We start from the raw sequence: 20,688 nt of genomic DNA on the forward strand, positions 1-20,688 counted from the left end.
CCTGGTCAGCACACTGTTAAACTAACATCGTCCACTTGAGCCATAGGGAAACTAGGACATTACCTTGCACATTCAGTTGTAACTGACAGCTGCTGACATATCTGACAACTGGTATATTTCAGTTCTGACAAAATCTTGTCAGAACTGGAGGTGATCACTGTAAGAAGCAAATAGTGAACTTCTGAGAGGAACTGACTGAGGTTAGTATGTAATATTTGCAGCTACATACATTTTACTTGCTTCAGGTTCCCTTTAACAAATTCGCTGTTGCATCTTAAAGCCTGGAGAGGAGGGCACAAAGTTGTCTGTGTGAGAAAAGCTGTATTTTTCAGAAATGTGGAAATCACACTCAAAATGATGGAAATGCTTTTATATATCTTTATTGCACATAATGCTCTTTAGGTGAATGCCACATGTGCCACACCTCACTTTTGCTTCAGAGTCCCAGAGATTCACCGCTTTGGGCATTTTCCATAACTTACTAAATATACGTAGATTCCTGTAAATAAAGATAAACCATATGTGAAACATTTAAGTGTATATGACTACCGTAGATTAATATTCTGAAGTCTAATATGAAAAATTAAAGTTCATTACCAAAAGTAAAAAAACAAAACAAAAACCCTAGGAAAGTCAGGGAACACCAAGTTTAGGGGGGGGGGGGAGATTTGATGATGAACCAGACAAGAAAATTCATTTCAGGGTCACAGGCTTCATTGGAGGTGAAGTTAATGAGATTGTGGGGAACTAGAATTTTTTTATTTTTTTTTTATTTATACACATTAAAAATGTTGCTTTGAGTGCAGAATGCAGATGTAAGCCATAGCAGCAAGGAAAACACTACTTTGCCACAGGAAATTCACTTCAAATTGGAGAACAGCTTGTTGAACATATTCAATAATTTAAAAATTGCATCTGCGAGATACAAATGCACTGCGACACATAGTTTTAAGTATCCAATGCATAGAAGTGTGCTTCACTGCAGCTGAAATTGTGCACATTATCCGGTAAATGCCCAGCATCTTGCGAGTCATACCAGCGGAATCCGCCGACCTGTACCCATAACACACAGATGTGAACGTACCATTGCTATATGAATATACTGTCCAGTGCACTGCAAGGAATGTAGTGTTAAAAGTGCCCTAAAAAATCCTGTCATGTGTATAAATTATCGCTCATTTGCTTTAGTGAATTACAATCTTTAAAAAACTTTAAAGTGTACTGTATGTACTCAAGTATACTAAAAGAGTCCAGAATATATCAAGTGTGAGTATTTTAACTGGATTTTTATATCATTTGGAGAATATTGGATAAAAATATTGGATTTTACATTCTACTAAGCATCTGCCTTATATGGTGACAACCACCAAAAAGTTACCTATATGCTATTCCAGGTAATGTACTATGTGTGCCAAATTTCATTCAAATCTGTTCAGCCATTGTTGTGAGTAGCAAACATCCAAACTTTTGCATTTATATTAGGGAGATAGATTTATATCTATTTTCATATTGATATTCTATTGTCAATTTTTTTTCTCTTCTGATACATGCAAATCATCTATCTTAAAGGTATGCTTCACTTCCATGTTTTAACACTTGCATTATTTGCAACTAGAATATACAAGCGATTTCAAAGGTCTCATGTTAGTAGAAGCAATATTCTTGCACTGTTACTGGCACAAGCCTCAAACCTGGGACAGAGTCATTGGGTGACTGGGGTTCAAATTCAGAAAAGGGGTTGGAGCCATAACCAGATTGGTTTCATTTCAACGCAATTTATTTAACCACCAGCAAACAAGAAAATATTCAAAAGAATTTTAAATAGTTTTTCACTTTTTGGTAAATTTCTAATTGCAAAGTACTGAAAAGTTATTGCAAATAAAAAAAGGTGAAAAAAATCACCTAAGAGAAAACTCAGGAGAAATGGTTAATTGCATATGGGCCATTATAAGGTCTGAGACATTGAGACAAGTGGGGTATAATAAAAAGATAGAGCGGATTTAGGTATATCGTGGATGGGGTGATTAACCACTTTACCCCCACGCGTACGGATTTCTCCGCCCCTTTTTCCATCCTTTCACCCCCAGGGACGGAGAAATCCGTACTCTGCGCACTCCTGCCGCTGTCCGCGCTCCCGCTCGTAAACACGCCGCCGCCCGCTCGCCCAGAGATCAACGAACGGGAAAATCCATTCCGGTTCGTTGATCTAAGCCCCGCAATGATCTGCTGCCGCTCGGCTGAGCAGCGCGATCATTGTGAAAAAATAACAAAGTCCCAGCCTCTTTCTACTTCCTGCAAGCGTCCGGAAGGACGCTTGCAGGTCGCATGAAACAAATTGGTAATGTTGCCGTCTTGTGGCCAAATAGTAAAACTACACCCTAACCATTTTTTACACACAAATGAACTTGTTTTACACAAAAAATTAACTCCTTACCTCCCACACTCCCCAAATTTTTTTTTGTAATTAAAAAAATAAAAAAATTACAATTTAAAAAAATACATAAATAGTTATCTTAGGGACTGAACTTTTTAAATATTTATGTCAAGAGGGTATAACACTGTTACTTTATAAACTATGGGCTTGTAATTAGGGATGGACGCAAAACTGAAAAAATGCACCTTTATTTCCAACTAAAATATTGGCGGCAAACATTGTGATAGGGACATAATTTAAACGGTTTTATAACCGGGATAAATAGGCATATACATTTAATGGGTTTTAATTACAGTAGCATGCATTATTTAAAAACTATAAAGGCCGAAAACTGAAAAATAATAAATTTTTTCCCACATTTTTTCCTATTTTCCCATTAAAACACATTTAGAATAAAATTATTCTTGGCATAATGTCCCACCTAAAGAAAGCCTAATTGGTGGCGAAAAAAACAAGATATAGTTCATTTCATTGCGATAAGTAATGATAAAATTATAGACGAATGAATGGAAGGAGCGCTGAAAGGTGAAAATTGCTCTGGTGGTCAGGGGGTAAAACCCTTCAGTTGGGAAGTGGTTAAGCCTCGATTGAGTTTTCAATGGGAATGGTCATGCCCCCAAAGCTGGAAGTTCTTCCTCCTGGTGCCTTATACCTCTTCCACTATGAGGCAGATGCCTTTCTTCTATGTATAAGAACTTTCCTCTCCATATGGACCAGCCTTTTCATGTGAGGCCTAGTTAAACTCCTACCCATATCCATGTACAGCAAATCCACCCCATGTCCTTGGGACACACACACACACACACACCTTTTGTTGAAATAAAGCATATTGAGGTTACCTCTTTTTTGCATTTTCCTTTGTGTAGCAATTCAATTTTTTCTTCAGGTTTCTTCCTGAAAAATAAAAATTGCTGTTAAATTTGAAAGGATTTCCTGGTTCTATAATCTGAAACCCAATGGGAAACCTCAGCAGAGAGTTAAATTATGCAGGTTTCCATTAGGGCCCCTACACAGGGTATCAGTTGTGCTACAGTAATACACAGTTTTACCACACAGCAATGGGATGAAACTATATTACAACTGTCAGTTCCCATACACTTAACTGTGGCGTAACATATTCCAGTGGCTCAACCCACTGCATGCTGTGTGTTTAACACCAACTTCATCTATGATGCATTTAAAATAAACCAATGGCTATGTAGATATACAAGAAATATGTCCATATCTCATTTTCGGAAACCATGACATTTCCGGATTGCGATTACATACATGTGCCTATATAAAGGCAACCTCTAGCTCAACGTGGATTCTGTCTAAGTTGTACCATATCCATATGTGACTTTATGGTGTGTTGCGATTAGAAAACATATGTCCATGTGCTTTGTAACTAGAGTTCCGTATTTGTTTGTGGTCATACAGAGTTAAGCCTAGGACCCGATAGGAACGCTTTTCTAAGCACTTATGATTTGAAAAGCCCTTGCTAATGTATTGCTATGGTTGACATCCCACTTGATGGATGTCATTTTCTAAAAAACCCCAACAGCATTACATTAGCGCGTCAAAAGCTCTCCTACTTGGTCCCAGGCCTAATAGTCTAATCTCTTCAACTATTCACCAAGGTGGTTGATGATGGCAAACTAAATATTGGGACAAGGGTTTGTTGTGGGGTGGAGGGAGCGATGAAAGGATTTTTCCAGTCCACTTAAAACGGATGTCTCCAAAAATGTTACAGGTCATGGATTTGCGGCAGGGACAGAGCGGCGTGTCCGGCGGGAGCGACGGTAACTTGCGGCAATTCGTTGGGAAGCGGCGGTTTGCTGGACCACCCTCTGGTTCTTAAAGGGGCAGAGGGTGCTGGTCCAGAAAGGGTTAAGTAATACCAGTTGCCTGGCTATCCTGCTGATCCTCTGCCTCTAATACTTTCAGCCATAGCCCCTGAACAAGCATACAGCAGATAAGGTTTTTCTGACAATTCTGACAGATACGACAAGGATTAGCTGCATGTTTGTTTCTGGTGTGATTCAGACACTTAAGCCAAATAGATCAGCAGGGCTGCCAGGCAACTGGTATTGCTTAAAAGGAAATACATATGGCAGCCTCCATATATCCCTTACTACAGTTCTCCTTTACAGTGTACCAGAGACAATTATAGCAAAAATGAGCCCTCCCAGCCCTCTGTAGTCCACTTGTACCCTTAATGTCCTGCTAGTGCCCTCCATTGATCCACTGTCAGCCCCATAAAGTCTGCAATTCAGATGAGTTGCGATCTACTGCGTATGCGCGGTCCCAGAAGCACACACATCCTGATAGCATTTCTATGGCCAGGAGCATTCTGTGCATGGGCAGTTTGTTCTGCCACTGTCTTGACAGTTAGTCTTGACGGAGGGGACAGGGAGGACAGACATAAAACTAGTGGACTACAGGGGCTGGAGGAAGCCCAAGTATAAATCATTTTGCCGTATCAGGTTTACTTTAGTTTCAAAAGGTTATTGGCAAAAAGTAATTCACAACATACAAACAGAAAAATGTCCCATTCGGACAAATGTTATCTTGAAAAAAAATACATAACAGTATCAAAATCACAACATTAAATCTTTACAACAATCTGCTCAATTCACAATACATAAGCGGTAACACAAAAAGTTAAGGAGAAATTACTGACAGTGGTAATTACCTTTTTTTCCAATACACAAAAAGATTTGAGTGAGTAAAAGTGCAACAATAGTGAAAAAAAATTTTAAAAAAAAAATTGTTAAACTGTGGGGAAAAAAAAATAGTTTTCAGACAATTTTTTTTTTAATCCCAGCCGTCACAGTTTAAAAGGCTCTAGACTACATGTGATGTGAAAAAAATCTCAGGTACTTACAGGTGATTAACTTAAAATATGAAATAATAATAATAAGTAATTAAGTATTATCATCATCATCATCATCATCATCATCATCTACTTTAGGACCTTAGTGATTCAAAGCTGTGCCCTTTTTTGATGGCTACCTGGCTGCCAGGGCATAGCTTTCGTCTCTCCTGACGATCTCGCTGCTGTCTCCCCGCTGAAGCTCACACGCTCTGCCATCTCTATAACGGCAGAGCCCTATGAGCAGGTCAGGAGCAGATTTCATTGGCTCCTGACCCGGTCTATCAATGTAAGCAGCTCCCATTGGCTTACATTGAGAGGCAGGGTCAGGAGCCAATGAAAGCGGCTCCTGACCGGCTCACAGGAACTCTGCAGTCATAGAGACGGCAGAGTGGGCGGCCCAGGTTCCCAACGTGCGGCAGTGACTGATTGCAGCTGGTATGTGCAGCAATTCGTCGTTATTAGTCGGTGATCTGCAGTTTCTGGTACCAGCGGTCTCTGGTCCTTAAGGGAGCAGAGACGGCTGGTACTTAAGTGGTTAAATAATGCACTCTTCATTGTGAATTTCATTTTTTGCGAAATTGAAGTCTAAAATAAGGATGTTTTACTGACATTTTACCGCACTTTCATCACTTTACCGCATGCAGTGATTTCAAGTGGAAAAACATTGTAAATGTCAACATGGTCTTAGTTCAGTTGGTAATTTTACAGCATGTGGTTATTGCATGCGGTAACTCATTGAGAATAGAGCCCAATATGTTTAAAGTTAGCAAAGATTGCACAGGTCTGGGTGAGACAAGCTGTGTCTGGTTGCACTTTTCAGATGAGGGAACAAGGCCTATACTCTAAGCTAGTTAGCATTTCTCCCACTAAGGCTAGGTGCACACATAACATAGCGTGAAAGAAAGGCTGCGTTTTATGTCAATGTTCTGTGCGTTTTTACTGTGTTTTGGTGCGTTTGCATTTTGTTTACTGCAGATGCATTCAAACACAAGCAAATGCTTAAACGCATTTGCAGTTCGCATATACAAAAACGCATGCTAGGAAAACAGGAAGTAGAAATACATCAAAAAATTTTCTCAAAAAGCATAGAAAAAAACCGCATACCATTATGTTTCCATCGACTCATGTGTGTGTTTTGATATGTCTATGAATATTATGCAACAGAACCAGCATTTTTTAAAAAAAAGCAGGTTTAAAATGCATATGCATTTTTTATATGCTTTTTCCTGCGGCTAATAGACTTCCATAAGCAGCAAAAGTGCAGTGTTTTCCGCAATGCTAGCATTTCTGCTATGTGTGCACCTAGCTTAAAGCTGCTTTCACACAATACTAGTTACACTGTTCATCCTGAAAATGGATAGATCACAATGTTTAAAAGTTGCATCGCATGTAACAAGAAAAAACATTTATGTTGTACTTTTCAGCCACTAGGACGCACTCAATAGGCAGTAGTCTTGTCCAAGGTCTCTTCACTGTACAGGTGCTGGCTTACTACTGAACAGGAAGATTCGAGGTTCAAACTCTGGTCTCCTGTGTCAGAGGCAGAACCCTAGGGCTTGTTCACACCTAGAGCATTTTTAGGAATTTTTTAAGCGCAGACAATTTTGAAAATCACCCTAAAAGCGCTTCTGCAATGATTCCCTATGAGAATCACATATGAGTGTTCACATATGACCAGTTAGATTCCGATCCGCTCCAAAAAGCACTGCCCTCCCAAGAAAAAAAAAAAAAAAGAGAAGAACAAGATTAGCTCTCAAAAGAGCTGTTGTGGGGTGCTATTTTAAGGATAACAATCAGCCAGGAGCAAGCTAACAAGCGTACAAGAGCCTAACTAATCTTTACCTATGAGAGTCTGCCAGCAGCTTTCCCTTCACTAATTACTATAGGGACACGAACGACTAATGGCCGGCACTGCCTGCCTTATATAAGGGGTGGCTTCAGGGGATAGTGTAGCCTGATTGGCTACAACGGCCTGCTGACTGATGTAGAGGGTCAAAGTTGACCCTAATGGTGCACTATGGGGCAAACCAAACTTCCGGGAAAGTTTGCGTTCGCATGTGAACGTGAACCACCCAAAGTTCGCCTGGAACCGTTTGGGCCATCTCTACTTGATGGGAGCGAGAAATTAAATTACCCAGAAGTCTTCAGGACGTCTGAGTTCCATTACGTGTCATAGGCGTAATGAAAGCCGTATTGCATGACACTACCGTGCTTCCTATTTCAAGCCAGAGAGAGGAAGCGCTGAAGTGGTGGAATGGGCTTTTATCACATGTAATGAAATGCAGACAGGCAGAAGACTCCTGAGTAAGTGAACCCCCCATGCCACGGTAACACATGAAGTCAGATTTCATTTGAATTCCAAATTCAAGTTATACACTACTTGAAATCCCACTACTGTAGTGTAGTAATACACTACTTAAAAGGAAAAAAAAAAAAAAAAGTGTACCATGTATGGGCAGTGCAGGAAGTGGGTGTGCAACAAAATGTGACAGGATTGACAGGATGTTTGCATCTCGGAGAATCATCCACCTTAAGACCCACCTACATGATACGATTCTTTGTGCGATTCAATTACGATTCAATTTAATCTGACATGTCCGATCGGGATTCGATTTGCCATTGTTTTGCAATAGAAAATCGAATACCGATCAGACATGTCGGATTTAATTGGATCATTAATCGAATCGCACAAAGAATCGTATCGTGTAGATTGGGCTTTATACTCCAAATGTTCATATGCTTTAGTGTATGCAGGTTTTGTTTTTGGGTTTTTTTTTTTTTTGGTGTTACACAGGACTTCTTGCCTGGAGTGACAAAAAGGCTAAATCCATCCGGCCCTGTTTGTATGTGAATGTGCATGCAGTTATGGAGCGGATCACATCTTCTGTGCAGTGAGCCTGGGTAGTCTGCAATTCTGCTTGCACTGTAGCAGTAATGAGAGTTATCCTTTACATCCAAAGCCAGGCCCACAATTTACTGAAGGTAAAAGGATTGTCATTTCACATCTTTGTGAACGGACCTGAAAAAAAAAGTGTGGTTTATAAAAAGCTTGATTATCCAATTTATACATACTCTTTTGCGTTGCACAGTGCGCATTCATTAGCATAGCTGCTGCCATCCGTTCCACATACTGGCTTCAGCTCTTTGGGACAGGCAAATTCATTTCTAACCCTTTTGTAGTTACACTTAACCTGTAAATGAAAGGATACATTCTGACAGGTTTAACAGTAGTAGAATATTGTTCAGCTTATTCACTGCTTTTTATGCAAAAAGTAAACAAATTTCGCAAAGAGATGAAATTAGGAACAGCCAGATAAATGAATCAAAAGCAATATGAACTTGATCACATGACAGTCCTAAATATTACCCAGACAGCTCATGGAGACCCAAAACACCTAGGAAATTAGGAGCGATGTATCTTGAGAAACCACGGTTGCCTACTTAAAGTTGAACTATCTCAATTACCTTGGTAGTGTCAGTGGCCTAGCCTTCCCGGATACCAAACCACCCCAACCCCGGATAAAACCCAATAAACACAAGGACAGCCAGCTGGATTTAATAGGCCAGAGCAGCCAGTTTATTTAACAATATTATAACTTGAAACCGATAACTTCAGAGAGCCGAGGTAAGGGGTCCATATAATCACCACCTGTTGAAATCCAGGATAACTGGCAAGCAGCGTGTAACCGGCCCCCGCCGCGGTCACCGGCTCAGGGACAGCTGCTTGGCCACCGAGTCACTCTTACTTGTAGATAAAACACCACCGGTAGATTTGCACCTGAGGCAAATCCCCCCCAGAATCTTTCACTTTTGGAGCCCTTACCCCTCCACCACAAACCAGCGTGACCCCTCATGCCAGAGAGGCCCACACCTTCAGCGCCCTCTGAATACCCTCTTCTATTCCTAACGCCCACAAATCCGTTCCGACGTCATTCAAATGAACTCCATCCCTACTAAGTAGCAAATGGAGATAACTCTCCAACTCGACTTGCTGGACCGCCACTCCCCCGTTCTGTGTCATAAACTTTGCAACCTCCTTATTTAGTTTAAGTCTGGCCCTATTAACTTTTTGCACTGATCTAGCACCCCTCCAAGAGGATCTGGCAATCACATCCGACCACACTAAAACTGTGGCCGGAAACTCCCGCTTAAGCCTGAAATGGTCGAACTTAATATCCCGGATAATGCACCTAGTTCATTTTTTCGCCACATCATTCCCTCCTACGTGCAACACCAACACATCTGGTGCCCTATCCCACTGTGCATACTTGGATTTCGGGCAAAACCCAAGCACACAACTTGCCAGGAAAACCCAGCCACCGCATCCGGACCTCCTGCCTCGGGAATCCTAGCTGGCGCCCCTCCGGGCGAACCGCAGCTTGTCACACCCGTCTAGAGACATAAGAATGCCCAAATATCCACACCAGGGCTGGTTGACCTGCAAGACAAGAAAAAACAAAACAAAGGGGAAAAAACGGAACCAAAACCCGTTCTCCTTAACATAACTACTTTACATCAAATGCATTCGAACATAAGATTTATATCTCATGGAGTCCCAACGGCCTATTCTTTTTACCACATCCTCACTAATCCCCCAATGAGACGCCTCCGTAGCTGCCCCGATGCGAAAACAGTGGGGGCAAATTCGCTGGGAGGGAACCCTGCCTTAATCAGGCACTTACGTAAAATTGAAGAAAACTGAAAGCGGGTAAGCGGCAACCCGTCAGCGTGCGATAGAAAAAAAACGGGTGAAGAGGCCAGCCTGAAAGGCAGAAAAAAAAAAACTTAACATTTTCCCTGGGTCAAAGCAAACCCCCAATTTTAAAAAGCGTGACAATCCTACCCTTTCCCAACCGATCAGTTTTTGATTTCCTCAATATTATGGAAACCGCTTCTTCCTGAACTGATACATCCTCAGCTAGTATGCCCCCCACCTGAACTTTTGACCTGCTGACCAGTTCTCCCACCCGAAATGCACCAAAGAAAGCCAGCACAAATGCGATGCTGAAAAGCACCACCTCCTGTTGGCAGTAGCAAACTCCCTGCAGCGCCGCCACCAATTTTCCCAATATTTCAAACGAAACCGGGCACCTCAAATCCCTTGTTATCGATCTGGCCCTGAACCCCTTCATAGCCTGCGTTACCCTAAAATCTTTCGTCACATCCCTTTGATCCCTAGATTTAAACAAGAAAGCCAATGCCGCCAATTTTTTAAGCCATGGCTGTAGCTGATGTGCCCTCCGCAAAAAATTTTCCTACTGAGTATAGGAGCAGGCACGAGCGATCTTCAGATGTACAATCGCCCACCTGAGCCATCAAAACGTCCCACGCCTTCCACACCGGCGCGTATGCTGCCCATGACGACTCAGACAATGATATTCGCATCAGCAAGGAAATCATTTGAAAAGAATCGTCAACATCATTTCTGAACAAGGAACCCCACTCTCTTCCGCCGTAGGAGCTGCCTCCTCAAACCTGTCCCATTGGAATCGAGAGAGGGCATCAGCAATGAGGTTGTCAACCCCAGGCAAATGCACTGCAAAAATACAAATATTTAACTGCAAGCACAAAAGAACCAACTGCCTCATAACTCAGATCACTGGCGGTGAAGAAGCCGAAAATTTATTTACGGCCAATACCACCCCCAGGTTGTCGCAATTGAAACGTATGCGCTTGTTGGCCAAACGCCGTCCCCACAATTGAAGCGCCACAACAATAGGAAACAGTTCCAATAACACCATGTTAGAAGTAAAGCCAGCCTGAACCCATGACGGATCCCATGGGGCCGAACACCACTCTCCTGCCATGAAAACCCCAAGCCCGTGGGCACCAGAGGCATCAGTAAATAACTCAATCTCAAAGTTACTCACCTCCTCCTCCATCCAGAAGGCTCTACCATTAAAGTCCTGTAAGAAAGTGAGCCACACTCAAATCCTCCCTCATATCTGCCGTCAGCCAAATGCGGTGATGGGGTGAAACCGTGCCAGCTGTCGCGCTCGCCAACCGTCTGCAGAAGATGCGACCCATTGGCACGATCCTACAGGCAAAATTCAATTTACCCAGCAGGGACTGGAGGTCCCGCAATGTGGTTTTCTGCCCACCCACCATCAACCAGATAGTATGCTGAAGGTCACTGACCTCGTCTAACGGAAGGCTGCATTCCATGGTATCCGTAGTAATGCCTAATGATGTTGATCCAGGGATTTTATCTGATTACCATCTGGAGTTGGGAAGACATTTTTCCCTTTAGGGGCTAATTGGACCATGCCTTGTAAGGGTTTTTTCGCCTTCCTCTGGATCAACAGGGATATGTGAGGGAGCAGGCTGGTGTTGTACTTTATACTGGTTGAACTCGATGGACGTATGTCTTTTTTCAACCAAAATAACTATCTAACTATCTAACTATCTAACTATCTAACTATCTAACTAACTATCTAACTATCTAACTAACTATCTAACTATCTAACTAACTATCTAACTAACTATCTAACTAACTATCTAACTAACTATCTAACTATCTAACTATCTAACTATCTAACTATCTAACTATCTAACTATCTAACTATCTATCTAACTATCTAACTATCTAACTAACTATCTAACTATCTAACTATCTAACTATCTAACTATCTAACTAACTATCTAACTAACTATCTAACTATCTAACTATCTAACTAACTAACTAACTATCTAACTATCTAACTATCTAACTATCTAACTAACTAACTAACTATCTAACTAACTATCTAACTATCTAACTATCTAACTATCTAACTATCTAACTAACTAACTAACTAACTAACTAACTATCTAACTATCTAACTATCTAACTATCTAACTATCTAACTATCTAACTAACTAACTATCTAACTATCTAACTATCTAACTATCTAACTAACTATCTAACTATCTAACTATCTAACTAACTATCTAACTATCTAACTAACTATCTAACTATCTAACTAACTATCTAACTATCTAACTATCTAACTAACTATCTAACTATCTAACTAACTATCTAACCATCTAACCATCTAACCATCTAACCATCTAACCATCTAACCATCTAACCATCTAACCATCTAACCATCTAACCATCTAACCATCTAACCATCTAACCATCTAACCATCTAACCATCTAACCATCTAACCATCTAACCATCTAACCATCTAACCATCTAACCATCTAACCATCTAACCATCTAACCATCTAACCATCTAACCATGTAACCATCTAACCATCTAACTATCTAACCATCTAACTATCTAACCATCTAACTATCTAACCATCTAACTATCTAACCATGTAACTATCTAACCATGTAACTATCTAACCACGTAACCATTTGGATCCCCAAAAATTTTAATGACGTAGAAGGACCCTGTCTTGGAAAGGGCGAGAGGGATCCCAAAAATCACTACAAACCTGATACATCGCGTCCAACGCAGAAGAGCAATCAACTGAGCCAGCCGCCCCCATGAACAAAAAAAAATCGTCCAGGTAATGTATGACCGAGCGGACCCCGGAAACCTTTTACTGCCCACTCCACAAAACAGCTGAACTGAAAACAAAAAACGAACAGGAGATAGAACAACCCATGGGGAGGGATCGGTCAACGAAATAATTTTCTTGCCAGAAAATTCCCAACAACCTGAAATTAGATGGGTGCACCAGTAACAATCTGAAAGCCGACTCAATGTCGGTCTTGGCTAAGTGGGAACCCCGCCCCAACCTTCGAACCCATCTGAGCGCAACGTCAAACGACGTGTACACAACAGATATGTCTTGTTCCACCAAACCGTCATTAACCAACGACCCTTTTGGAAAGGACAGGTGATGGATAAGGCGGAAGGACCCTGGTTCCTTCTTTGGGACAACCCCCAGGGGAGAAACAAGCCCTCTATCGGGCAAAACTTAAACGGACCAGCCACCCGTTCTGCCTTGATTTCCTTCCATAGTTTACCTGACACAACCTCCGGTAAAGCACATGCCGATTTTAAAATTACGATGAGGCTCGTCGCCCCGCGATGCACATTGGCTGGGAATAACGAAGCCATCCGTGAAACCCAGCCGCAAGAAATTAGCATCTTCCGTACGCGGGTACTTACAAAGAGACGGCTCCATCCTTAGAACTCTCACCGGCGTCCTCCCTCTTGTTACCAGCCTCTGAAGTCCTTCATCGTTTCTGCTTGTAGCACCTGGACACCGGGTGTGACCCACCGCAGCCCGAGCACTCGTGCGTGAACCGGCAGGATGACCCAAACTTACATGTGGCATCGTTGAATTGCCAGCACAAACCTTTTGTCCTGCTGACTGATTTTCCTGAAGACCCTGCACCTTCCTGGCCCCAAAAGGACTGCTGCCCGGTAGATGGGATCATCAGGCTCATCCACAATTTTATATCCTTGTGGTTCCAGCACACCGAAGGGCGAACCGCCTTCCTCTGCCTGAATGCCTCATCGTATCTCAGCCAGGCATCCCCTCCATACCTCCTATAAGCCTCACCTATAGCATTCTGATAACAAAAAAACAAAAAAAGGGCTGAACACTCCGGGTTCTTCTCCCCAATAACGCATGCCAGGATCTCGAAAGCCTGCAGCCAATTCTGAAATGTGCGCAGAATCAAACTATACCTACGCCTTTCCTCTTTTTTGGATTCGGTAGATTTTACCTTATCCAAATTAAACTTGGCCAGGTGCAACAGGGAGAAAATTTCGACAAACTCACCCTTCCAAATTTTTTTCGCGAACCTCCGCCTTTAAATGAACACCTAAGGGACCACTGAGGCACACATACATTTCTGCTTTGGACACATCAGCCAGCCTTATAACCTCGGCCTCCCCCGCCTTTTCGGTCTCCCCTTCGCCCTCATTGGTCTGCACTGCAACTTCAGAGCTTCCTGCCTCTGTTAGTGGCAACATCACCCTGGCCTGCGCCTGTTGCGCTGCTGCCCCCCCCCTCCCCCCCCCTCCCCCCCCCCACAACCCCTGGTGAATTATCCGTACCTGACTGCTGGCTATACACACCGGCTGCTGTCCCGCCAAGGATGGCTGACTGCTACTCAGGCGGCTGAAAAACCGCAGGCGTCTGCAATGGGCCCGACCACGCCCCTACTGGCGAAAACTGTACCACTGGCGCCCCCCCCCCCCCAACAGAAACCTTATGCCTGCTAAATATGATTCCAGAGCAGGTAAAAATCACAGCCTGCGCATTACCTGGCGCCACCCCCATGCCCTGCACCCTCCCCGCTTGCCATCCCATCCCCACACTATCTGGCATACTGGCAAAAACATTGCCGACGTTGGCCTCACCTGGTGGCGCAAGGGGCACCTGCACGACCACTGGTCCGGATCCTGGTGGGATTCCTGGTGCTCCCATGTTCGCAGCTGACATGTTGCGGCCTCCTCCAGCATCACCACCTTGCTGGCCGATCTCCTGCCCTCCCTGGCTGATGGGGGGGGGGCGCACCGCTCTGTGACTGGCCACTCCCGGCGCTGCTCCCAGTCACTGCGTCATGGCTCCTGCTTCTGGTGGCCGGAGCGTCCCCTTGGGATGAGCTGTGGGCCACCACCCCGCTCTGCGATGAGGCGGTGCCGTGCGGCTGGAGCTGTCGCCCTTCTTCCTGGTCGCCTGAGAGGCCTGCTGTGCAGCGGCCGCCGCTCCCGACTTCTCCGCTGCCTTCTCCCGCCTGCTGCCGCTCGATCCCCCGCTCTTGCCTCTGGGATTTCCCTTGGCCAAGCCCCCTGTGGAATGCCTCTTAGCCGGGGGCACCTGGGGATCCCGCGCTGGACTCCCGCTCCTCCTTTGCGACCCTCCGGTCGGCTCAGGGCTAAGACGATTGGGCGGTCTGGATGCCCTCCGCCCAAGCTCCTCCTGCTGCCCGCTAGGGCCAGCAGACATGGCGGCGATCTGTTTGGACACCCATCCTGGCCCCCTGGAAGCCGCCTCCTCTCTTATCCGGGTCACCAAGGCCTTGACATCCTCCATGATGCAGGCAAAGGGTGCGTCCAGCTAGCTTCCTTTCCTTGTGCCTGACTGGCAAACTCCGCCCCCCACCTCCTATTCAAACCTTGCACTACTTCCCTAGAACCACCCCCTATTCCATTAACCCTATCCTTCCCCTGCAGGCCACACTATCATGTGTGGCCTTCCAGACTGCGCTTTTGCTACACTTCCAGGCCTGTTTTTTAATTTTAAAACAGGACTTTTTCCCCTATGACCCTCAGACTTCAGTAGCTAATGTAGGTAGGACCAGCACACCACAAATGGTTTCACATAGATCAATCATTTATTCTAAAATCTGCAGTCAAAATCTCAGCAATTGTTTGAGGCCTAGCAGGATCCCCTTTCTCAAGGTAGTATACAGACCTGGAACTATGAAAAGACTTGCAGAAATTTGGACGCCAGGGTAAAGCATCAGGTAGTATCAGGGGCGTAACACTAGACCCAGCAAAGGATACAGTTTGTTTTCCATGTCCTGAAAGACTGCCAACTAAGGGCATGGAGAGAAAAAGCTTTCTGCTCTCTGCACATTGTTTTTAATGACAGCATCTGCTCAGCCACTGATAAGGAATCATACAAAGTTTTGTAGACAGTCCCTGTTCAGTTTGAAGCAGGCTCTTGCTACAACACCCAACCCCTACACCCTCTTCTGCAAGTGCTCTGTACTGTAGTTGTGATGCTGGAGGAGTCTGCAGAGACAGTTCTGCTCCAGAGAGGACAGAGTGAGTAATAAGCTGAGGCTGGGGGAACATTCATCTGTTGGCTTTCTGCATACACTGTCTGTATGCGTGAAAACATGCACGTATTATCACATAAGCTAATGTAATTGATAGAGAAAATGCATGCAGGGCTTCACAGCTGTGTTTTTATCTGCATGGGGAAAACACATTCAAATTAAATTGCACTAGGCAATTTAAACAAAAAAAAAAACAAAAAAACACCTATAATAAAAAGATAAATAGATCTCTATCTATCTATCTTTTTATTATAGTGTTATTTTTTTTCCCCCCCGATTAGAAAGGGGAGGCTTTTCCCTCTTTCCTTCCTCTGACTCCCTCCCCCCCTGTGCCTGCCAAATTGCCATAGGGAGGTGATCGGCACTTATCCCCTCCTCTCATAGGCATCAGCCTATGAGAGGGCTCCATCTGCAAGCCAACCCGGGGACAGCCATGGGACAGACGTGCAGCGCTGCAGAAGATTGCAGCGCTGTACAGAGGTAAACAAAGGGGAATTACTTCCCCTTTCGGCAGAAAACAGCCTGCTAGCCACGACCGCAGTTCTGCAAATGCAATCTGCCCTGAACGAACACACACACACACACACCAGATACCTCCGGCAGAGTGTCCTTTTAAAGGACACTGAAAGGAGGTAAAATGATTGTGTGTGCGCGCCGAGTTCACTGCCGTCTCAACCACCAGGCAGGTACAAATGTTTGACTAGAGCACAGGAGGGAGGGCGCAAGCTGCACTTAGTAGTGAGAGGAAATGCCTCTCAACTCACTCAGGGATCAGATTACAGCAGCTGCTCCTGAGTCCTGACTCTTGACTCATAACGGATTCATTCTTAAAGAAAACCTGAACTGAAAATTAAAAGACAAAATAAACATACACAAGTCATACTTATCTCCTGTGTAGTCTACTCCTCAATCTATTTTTCCTCTCCTGCACCCTGTGTGTCCACTGTGATCAATGGAATTCTCCGGCCTCCATTTTGAAAATGGCTATTACCTCATAACAGCTTCCTGGTTAGCACACAGTTAAACTGTAATATCACCCACTTGAGCCATAGGGAAACATGGACACATCAGTTCTCTCAGCTGTAACTGACAGCAACTGATATATTTCAGTTCTGACAAAATATTGTCAGAACTGGAAGGGATCACTGTAAGAAGAAAATGGTGAGCTTCTGAGAGGAACTGATGGCAATGTAACTATGTAATGTTCATTTGAAGTTACCTCATGTGTTTATTTTAAATAATTTTGCTCAGTACAGGTTCTCTTTAACAGTTCCTTCAAGCAAGTAACTCGTACCTAGTACTCACATGAACAGGTGTGTACAGGATCTTCTCAAAAAATTAGCATATTGTGATAAAGTTCATTATTTTCTGTAACGTACTAATAAACATTATACTTTCATATATGTTAGATTCATTACACTACAACTGAAGTAGTTCAAGCCTTTTATTGTTTTAATATTGATGATTTTGGCATACAGCTCATGGAAACTCAAAATTCCTATCTCAAAAAAATTAGCATATTTCATCCGACCAATAAAAGTAAAGTGTTTTTAAAACAAAAAAAGTCAACCTTCAAATAATTATGTTCAGTTATGCACTCAATACTTAGTCGGAAATCCTTTTGCAGAAATGACTGCTTCAATGCGGCGTGGCATGGAGGCAATCAGCCTGTGGCACTGCTCAGGTGTTATGGAGGCTCAGGATGCTTCGATAGCAGCTTTAAGCTCATCCAGAGTGTTGGGTCTTGCGTCTCTCAACTTTCTCTTTACAATATCCCACAGATTCTCTATGGTGTTCAGGTCAGGAGAGTTGGCAGGCCAATTGAGCACAGTAATACCATGGTTAGTAAACCATTTACCAGTTGTTTTGGCACTGTGAGCAGGTGCCAGATCGTGCTGAAAAATGAAATCCTCTCCATAAAGCTTTTCAGCAGATGGAAGTATAAAGTTCTCCAAAATCTCCTGATAGCTAGCTGCATTGACCCTGCCCTTGATAAAACACAGTGGACCAACACCAGCAGCTGACATGGCACCCCAGACCATCACTGACTGTAGGTACTTGACACTGGACTTCAGGCATTTTGGCATTTCCCTCTCCCCAGTCTTCCTCCAGACTGGCACCTTGATTTCCGAATGACATGCAAAAGTTGCTTTCATCCAAAAAAAGTACTTTGGACCACTGAGCAACAGTCCAGTGCTGCTTCTCTGTAGCCCAGGTCAGGCGCTTCTGCCACTGTTTCAAAAGTGGGTTCATGCTTCCATCTGCTGAAAAGCTTTCATTTTTCAGCACGACCTGGCACTTGCTCACAGTGCCAAAACCACTGGTAAATGGTTTACTGACCATGGTATTACTGTGCTCAATTGGCCTGCCAACTCTCCTGACCTGAACCCCATAGATAATCTGTGGGATATTGTGAAGAGAAAATTGAGAGACGCAAGACCCAACACTCTGGATGAGCTTAAAGAGAACCTGTACTGAGTAAAATGATTTAAAATAAAACACATGAGGTAACTTCAAATGAACATTACATAGTTACCTTGCCATCAGTTCCTCTCAGAAGCTCACCATTTTCTTCTTACAGTGATCCCTTCCAGTTCTGACAACATTTTGTCAGAACTGAAATGTATCAGCTGCTCTCAGTTATATATCAGTTGCTGTCAGTTACAGCTGAGAGGAGAACTGATGTGTCCATGTTTCCCTATGGCTCAAGTGGGCGATGTTACAGTTTAACTGTGTGCTGACCAGGAAGCTGTTATAGGGTAATAGCGATTTTCAAAATGGAGGACGGAGAATTCCCTTGATCACAGTGGACAAACAGGAGGCAGGAGAGGAAAAATAGATTGAGGAGTAGACTATACAGGAGGTAAGTATGACTTGTGTATGTTTATTTGGACTTTTATTTTCAGTTCAGGTTTTCTTTAAGGCCGCTATCGAAGCATCCTGGGCCTCCATAACACCTGAGCAGTGCCACAGGCTGATTGCCTCCATGCCACGCCACATTGAAGCAGTAATTTCTGCAAAAGGATTCCCGACCAAGTATTGAGTGCATAACTGAACATAATTATTTGAAGGTTGACTTTTTGTTTTAAATACACTTTTCTTTTATTGGTCGGATGAAATATGCTAATTTTTTGAGATAGGAATTTTGAGTTTTCATGAGCTGTATGCCAAAATCATCAATATTAAAACAATAAAAGGCTTGAACTACTTCAGTTGTAGTGTAATGAATCTAAAATATATGAAAGTATACTTTTTATCAGTACATTACAGAAAATAATGAGCTTTATCCCAATATGCACATTTTTTGAGAAGATCCTGTAGGTGTGTAGGTACAACTATTTTCTGGTGAACCCATGCAGCAATAAGTATTTTGTGGTGAAACGCTGATGCATTACTATTATTTTCGGGGTGGCTTAGGGGTGGGGGGTATGGGGCTGATGGGCGCCACAGGATTTCTTACCTGGAGTGAGAGAATGTCTAGAGGTAGCCCTGGCTGAGTTGCAGTTATTGTAAAAAAAAAATAAAAAAAAAAAAATTGCCTGGTCTTTAGGGGGGGGGGGGGGGTTGTAAGGTATGGGCGTCAAGTGCTTCAGTCTGAACTGGTCCCAACAGTGCCAGAGATTAAGCAATTTTCTCTTTTATGCTGGGCATACACTGACTTTTTGCTTATTAATCGAGCTGCTGATGGCTCGATTGATAATATCCGACAGGTCCGATGCCCTGCCGGATAGATTCCCCACTCGATCCCCGCCGGTGGACAATAGCGGGGAATCGAGCGGCTGATGGAGCGCCGGCGGGGATGAGCGGGCATCGATCCGCGCGGATGAGCGGTGACGCAGCGGAAGTTGATTCGGCGGCTAATCGGCCGCCGGATCGACCTGTGTATGCCCGCCATTAGGCTTGGTGCTCGCATTTTTTTGTCATGTGCGTTGTACGTGCGCTTGCTTCCCGCACATGCTTTTTTCGTGCGTATTGTGTTTTTTACAGTGGAGGAAATAATTATTTGACCCCTCACTGATTTTGTAAGTTTGTCCAATGACAAAGAAAAGAAAAGTCTCAGAACAGTATCATTTCAATGGTAGGTTTATTTTAACAGTGGCAGATAGCACATCAAAATGAAAATCGAAAAAATAACCTTAAATAAAAGATAACAACTGATTTGCATTTCATTGAGTGAAATAAGTTTTTGAACCCTCTAACAATAAAAGACTTAATACTTAGTGGAAAAACCCTTGTTTGCAAGCACAGAGATTAAACGTTTCTTGTAATTGATGACCAAGTTTGCACACATTTTAGGAGGAATGTTGGTCCACTCCTCTTTGCAGATCATCTCTAAATCCCTAAGGTTTCGAGGCTGTCTCTGTGCAACTCTGAGCTTGAGCTCCCTCCATAGGTTTTCTATTGGATTAAGGTCCGGAGACTGACTAGGCCACTCCATGACCTTAATGTGCTATCTGCCACTGTTAAAATAAACCTACCATTGAAATGATACTGTTCTGAGACTTTTCATTTCTTTGTCATTGGACAAACTTACAAAATCAGTGAGGGGGTCAAATAATTATTTCCTCCACTGTATATGCATTTTATGCAAATCACTAGGAAGTCAGCAGGAAGTGGAAAAAAACTGCATACAAAACGCAAAATATTGCATCACCATC

The 20,688-nt window shown here is 43.4% G+C and overlaps 1 protein-coding gene across 1 annotated transcript in view; it reads right to left on the bottom strand.

Annotated features, from left to right (window-relative positions):
• Nucleotides 1-367: 367 nt before the first annotated feature.
• Nucleotides 368-20,688, bottom strand: part of LOC137561547 (serine protease inhibitor Kazal-type 1-like) — a 33,151-nt gene continuing 12,830 nt past the window's right edge. The window contains exons 3-5 of the mRNA XM_068272862.1: nt 8,364-8,482; nt 3,274-3,328; nt 368-499 (exon numbers count right to left, since the gene is read on the bottom strand). Coding sequence (XP_068128963.1) covers nt 482-499; nt 3,274-3,328; nt 8,364-8,482 — 192 coding nt within the window. The 3' untranslated portion in view covers nt 368-481. The remainder of the gene's footprint in view (nt 500-3,273; nt 3,329-8,363; nt 8,483-20,688) is intronic.

This window comes from Hyperolius riggenbachi, chromosome 3 (genome assembly GCF_040937935.1).
Source record: "Hyperolius riggenbachi isolate aHypRig1 chromosome 3, aHypRig1.pri, whole genome shotgun sequence".
Lineage (NCBI taxonomy): Eukaryota > Metazoa > Chordata > Amphibia > Anura > Hyperoliidae > Hyperolius > Hyperolius riggenbachi.